This window comes from Primulina eburnea, chromosome 15 (assembly GCF_022965805.1).
Source record: "Primulina eburnea isolate SZY01 chromosome 15, ASM2296580v1, whole genome shotgun sequence".
Lineage (NCBI taxonomy): Eukaryota > Viridiplantae > Streptophyta > Magnoliopsida > Lamiales > Gesneriaceae > Primulina > Primulina eburnea.
Genome location: NC_133115.1, coordinates 8,712,792 through 8,719,617, shown reverse-complemented (window position 1 = coordinate 8,719,617; position 6,826 = coordinate 8,712,792). Strand labels below are relative to the sequence as shown.

Here is a 6,826-nt window from a genome sequence, read left to right as displayed (position 1 = left end):
AGTGTGAATAATTTAATATATAATATAAAATATATATTAATATATTATCCGTAATGCGCCATGTTTAGTCTAATAAATACTGTAATATAATGGGCCAATTACGAAAGAAACAGTGTTGAATATAGGCAAAAAAACAGCGGCACGACTGGTAGGGGTAGAGGAATTTAGACTTGGAAGAAAAGGGAATATTAGTGGGGGCACGTGTCCATTTGATTACTGACATAATTAGGGTTTTTTTTTTCAATTTTTTCTAATTAAAGTCTCAGTCTCCTTTTGGGGAGTAAGGAATGGAATTTTTTTCTTTTTCAAAGAATCCCTCTAGAAACCATTATCATAATTATGTACATATGATCTCTCTGTGTGTAGGACCGATCGCTTGCCGTTTTACCAAAAATTATAGCTAGTAGTAATGATGTAACTCAAATCTTTTAAACCACACAGCAGCTCAAGCACCACGATTCGATCGCTCAACCAAGCAGGGACAATTATTGCCCGCAACACTTTTTAAAAAAAAAAAAAATTTGATTCTTATAATCGTATTGAGTTGATAAGATGTGTCGCGAGACATCCATTTTATTCAAATCCGAAACCTTAATGAAGGAGATTACTTGAGCTTGTTGTTACTTGGAACCATTTTGATTTTTATGCTAAGGAAATGTGTAAGAATATTGACATAAACATATCTCATGACATGACAATATGCGTTGCAACTTTGGTTTAAAAACCATAAATAATACTTATTAAAATTGGTGTCGGAAACAAAATATATATGCTTGTTACTTGAACCTGAATCTAAAATTCTCAGAAAGCAATACGGATGAAGATACCAGAAAAAAACCTTAAAATAGGAGCCAAAGATAGGATCGAATCACTTAACCAATAATCATTGTATGTTTGTATATATCCAAGTATTGATGCACATGGTAGTGGAAATATTTAAAGATATCCGACTCCTATATATATATATATATATATATATATATATATATATATATATATATATATATATATATATATATATATATATATATATATATATATATATACATATATATATATACATATATATATATACATATATATATATACATATATATATATACATATATATATATATATATATATATATATATATATATCGTCGTACCTAATTTAGGAATTCTTGAGGTGAAGCATATAATCAGTCAATTTTATGGATTTATTCTCATTTATGCAAATGCAAGAAAGAAGACATGGTTGATGAATTATGGGAGAAAAACAAATAAACAAATTTTATCATGTAAGTTTGGTCGACATGGTTTTGATAATCTAATAAGTCATCAAAATTAGGTTTCTTTTTGCAATAAATTGGTTTGTGCGCATTTTGAGTCTTTTATTTTTTGTTCAAGGTGTTGATATGACATTGATTATTATTGATATATATGCTGTCGTAAATTATTGACGTGTATACCGTACCATATTGTACCGAAAATTATGGCATAAACAAATTTTATACTGATACCATACTGAAAAATCGGTATATCGGAAAATTTCGGTACAATATACTTAGCATACTGATTATACCGAAATTTCGGTACGATATCGGTATATACTGTTTCATGCATAAAACCTTAAATTTTTAAAACTTTATAAATTTATTGTTTTTGAATATTATATGTTTTAAAAATTGTATTGTCGGTATTTCAATATTCTAGTATATACTGATTTTCAAATTTCATACCATTATCGTATCGAAAAATTCGACATCGTTATCGTACAACACCCAAATCTTCGATGTACCGAAAACTCAGTATTTTTTCCCACCTCTAAAGTCAGCAACACTGGATCAAAGGATTAAAAGTACAAATTAAAAGAATCCAAGCCATTGAACTAATATCAAAATCCAGAAAAAAAAAAAAGTAGTAGATTATAGTATCAACTTGGGGACTAATTTTACTATTTCCCCAATTCCTTACTGATAATTATTTGGGAAAATTGTAATTTTCATCCTGTATATTTTGTTTTTTAATATTCCGGCATTGGTATATATGTGTTGTACTAGAAAATTTGTCATCTCCCCAACATATCTTAATATCAAACCTTTTTGAATCCCCCCACTAAGACAATCACACGAAAAGAAGTTGATAAACCGATGCATTTTATGGTGAAAAAGGAAAACATCCGAAAAGGAGATGTTTCCTTTTACATAAGAACATAGGCGACAACCACATATAATATAATATAAAGATTAATAATGTTTCTCAGATCAAGTGCATGCATTTGCTGCGACATACATAGTTTAAGGGACAATTATATGCTATGCATGCAAACTAAATTCAATATATTTATAAACTATTGGTGTTAGCGGTGCAACATCGATTTTTTTTATAGAAAAATTTAAAACAATCCTAATTTTATAGACGTTTTGAGCATTCTCCCAATTGGGACGATATTGCTTTTTTTTTAAAAAAAATAATAATCCTTCATCCGATAATTGAACGACCTTACAATTGATCATCGGAATCGAATACTTGACTTTCCTATATATGACATGTATACATCAATTTTAAGACTAAATGATAGTCGTTCGAAAATCAACATAATGGTAGAGATATGACTCAAATATTTTAAATAACATATCAGCTTAACAAGCTGAAAGTTGATATATTTTGATCTCAGTCCTAAGAAAGGCCATTATCCCACTCAATAATCATATTCCAATAGTTAATTTCACAAGACTGAAACTCATGATAATCAAATACGGGGATTTGAAATTTATGTCAATTATAGTTAAATTTATATCTGATCTTTATGTTTTACTTATCTTTATTCAATAGAGATTGATGCATTTATCTTGGTGGGGTTAGCTGCGGATAGATTAGCAAATTAAGCCCACAAGTATTCATGGTTAATTAATGAAGCATCCAAGTGAAATGGAGGGCACCGGGAGTGTTTATTGAACCAATTAATATAGTGAACCTATAGGAAAAATATTCCGATAGGATTTGCAAAAATTTATTTTAAGTGTTTTTTTAATTTTTACGTGTAATTTTCAAATATTTCATTGACTAGAAGTTTAGAAGCATTTAAAATAAGATTTTGCAAACACTATTTTAGTCGCTTATCATTAGCCTTTCTACTTCCATGCAAATATATTTAATTTAGGAAGTATATTTTTTTAGTCCATTAACTTATCTAATTTTCATTTTGGTTTATTAAGTTTTCAAATTTTGTTTTGATACACTTTTTCATGCTCTCATGTTCAATTTCAGAGGCCTCCGTAGTATTAGGTAGTTGATCCTATACTTTTAATTTTCAGTCATTTTGGTCCAACTGTTCATGTAACACCAAAAAAATTATGTCATCTTTGTTTCATTTTGCAATTTTGATATTTTTTTCTAATGTAACGCTGATGTGAGGCCAATATAACATTCACATACTTAATGTTATATTTTCTTATAAAAATAATAAAAACTGTCAACAAATTGAAATATAAAATTAAGACTCAACTTTTGACAATATAAATTATTAAAATCATAAAAAAACAAATATACATAACAAAAAATATGAATTATAATATATAAATCTAATTACCAATTTTTTTCCAAATCAGTACATGGTATAAAATGTTTGTTCTTTTTACTTTAAATTCATTATACACACACATAAACACATTTGATCATCTCCAATCATTCAAATAAATTTGAAATTTATTTTTCTTCAACTAATAAAAAATAAATGAAATAATATAATTTTCATTAAAATAATTTTATAGGTCGCCATAAAAACAATCATGTTCCATGAATAAAACAATGTACATAGTTTGAAATACTTGAGCACATTATTATTTTCAAATCGATTCAAATATTGCAATTAATATAATATATGGTAACAAATATATATATATATATACAACACACGCGGTTTTTTGGGATTGAACCCGGAGAGAAGAGCCAACTAATCTGGCGGGGTGAGACCACTGGGTTACAAGCACGATCTCGGTAACAAATATATTAATTGTAAATAAATAAAATTTAATTAAAACAGTACTTTCTTTATTACGGAAATTCCCATATCACAAAGTCAAATATTTCGTGGCAATTTGATCGGAAAAAACATGTACAAATAAACACAAAAAATTATTATTTATTTTTTAAAAAAACAAAATAAAAACACACACACACACACACTGTCTATTTCCACATTCAGAAATTAAAAGAGTCAAATAGTCAAATTTCAAAGCTCTCACTCGCTTAACTATATTAAAATATTGCATAATTCTTGCCAAGACATATTTTTTAAGTGTGTGCTTTAAATTAAATTAATTGCGGCTTCATAGTTGCCCACTTCCCTCCCTCACATGCAATTTTCAAACCTCTCCTTTAACACACATCTATATAAAGCCCCACCATCTTATTCATTCTTCAATTCAATCTCTCTCCCTGAATATATACATACACATATACACACGTATCCATCCCATTCTCAACCTTTTCTGTGTACAATCAATCAATTTCTTTTGTTATTTTGGGTAATCTTGGGATGGAACAAATGGAGGCCAAAGCTTACAACCAGAGTGCTGAAGAGGAAATGGCGGACCTCAGAAGAGGGCCGTGGACTGTTGAAGAAGATTTTACTCTCATGAACTACATAGCCCGCCATGGGGAAGGCCGCTGGAATTCGCTCTCCCGCTGTGCTGGTAATTGAATAATTTATTTCCCTTATATTTTTTTGGTGGTCGGTGTGTATGATTTGGTTAAGGAGAAGGGGATGATATGGGATAAAGAAAGTTGAAGAAATTAGAATTTATGTGTGGGCGATGATTCTTTGTTTTTTGGTGTGAATAATTGACGTGTGGGAATTAATTAACCTGTTAAAGGGATTATTCTCTGTTACTTTTTTGTTTGCGCACAATTAATAATGCGGTTGGAGGCTGATGAAATGTATGGAACTCGAATGTGACAGGTCTGAACAGAACTGGGAAGAGTTGCAGATTGAGGTGGCTGAACTATTTGCGCCCCGACGTCCGCCGTGGGAATATTACTCTCGAAGAACAGCTTCTGATTCTTGAACTCCATTCTCGTTGGGGCAACAGGTATTAATTTTATTTTTTAAAAAAAATAAAAAATCGTTTGTATTGCTGTTGATTTGATCATAAGTTTTGGTATGATATTGATCGAGATTGAATTTGATCTGTAGGTGGTCTAAAATCGCGCAACATTTGCCTGGAAGGACCGATAATGAGATCAAGAATTACTGGAGAACAAGGGTCCAAAAGCATGCGAAGCAGCTCAAGTGTGACGTTAACAGCAAGCAATTCAAAGACACCATGCGCTACCTTTGGATGCCGAGATTAGTCGAGAGAATCCAAGCTCAGGCAGCCACAAGTGGCGGAGGTGTCAACACCGCCGTGGCAGCTTCCTCCTACGCCAATTCCTCAGCCACTGTTTATGATCTCAACGACCAAAGTAACACGGATCTCGACGTGTTCTCATCCCAAATCGTGCCTCCACAACCTGTTTTCGGAGGCGGTTCTCACACTTATTCCCCAGAAAACTCTAGCGTGGTCGCATCATCGGACTCCTTCGGGACGCCGGTTTCCGACCTGACCGAGTGTTACAATAACTATCCAGTCAATCAGGGAAACAATCAAGATTATTATCAGGGAAACGATCTTTCAAATTATGCCGATCAATCTTTGATCAGCCCCACAGGTTATTTCCCCCACGTGATGGATTTGACGACGGAGGAAAGCAACCAGTGGATGAACGCTGGCGGAGACATATCGGACAGCCTGTGGAATGATATCGATGACGTCTGGTTCTTACAACATTGATTCATCAGCAAAAATTTGGAATAAGTAGCAAAGATCGAATGACAGAGAATAATAATAATAAAGAAAAAAAAACACTAGAAATTCTCTGTAGTAATCTTCAGAGTTTCATAGAATTTGGACAGGATTTTTAGCTTTGGATAAAACATATTGATGTTGTGTTATTTTTTATTTATTCATTTTGTTTAGTTGGGATAAAAGATAGGTTGTCATACTCAAGGGTTTAATTAATGAATTCTCTTGAATTAATCCCCATGTAATTATTATTATTATTATTATTATTATTATTATTATTATTGTTGTTGTTGTTGTTGTTGTTGTTGTTTCCTCTCTACTTAAAAATTTTCCAAATTCTTCTACCAGCATAAATCCGACAAAAATAAGATTAAATATAGGAAAATTTGACACTTGTTGAATTAAGACTAAATTTTGATCAATCAGATGAGGAGAGTCTATTTAGCTGAATTTAATGGATGATTTTTGCGATTTTCTAGACAAAAAGAAACACTTAACATTTTTATTAGTAGAATTATCTTAAATTAATGTTCAAGAGCATGTACTAATTAATTCTTGTTTTTCTACACAATTTTCTATTTATATAGTGTTAACTAGCTATTATGTTTGGATATAATTTTACGGTCAATAGTAAGGCAAAAACTCGTGTGAGATGGTCTCACGGGTCGTATTTTGTGAGACAAATATTTTATTTGGGTCATCTATGAAAAATATTACCTTTCATGGATTATTACTTTTTATTGTGAATATCGGTAGGGTTGACCCATCTCATAGATAAAGATTTGTGAGACCACGAGACCTACTATAATAATAATATAATATATGCTATGATGTGCATAATTGGTTCCACTAAACGTCTTTGTTGCTTGTTAATTATTTAAACCTTTATTACTCAGATGTGGAATTTTTGAAAAACAGTCATTGGGGGATGAACCGATATAAGTCTTCATCATCTTAGTTCTAGATTAAGGAAAATAAAATAAAATAAAAGTAATGGAG

General features: G+C 31.0%; 1 protein-coding gene across 1 annotated transcript; it reads left to right on the top strand.

The window, feature by feature from the left end:
- Positions 1-4,396: 4,396 nt before the first annotated feature.
- Positions 4,397-6,108, top strand: LOC140815263 (transcription factor MYB108-like). Its single transcript, XM_073174391.1, has 3 exons — positions 4,397-4,678; positions 4,945-5,074; positions 5,179-6,108. Exons 1-3 carry the CDS (start codon positions 4,522-4,524, stop codon positions 5,813-5,815), a joined length of 924 nt encoding a protein of 307 aa, XP_073030492.1. The 5' UTR covers positions 4,397-4,521; the 3' UTR covers positions 5,816-6,108.
- Positions 6,109-6,826: the final 718 nt, after the last annotated feature.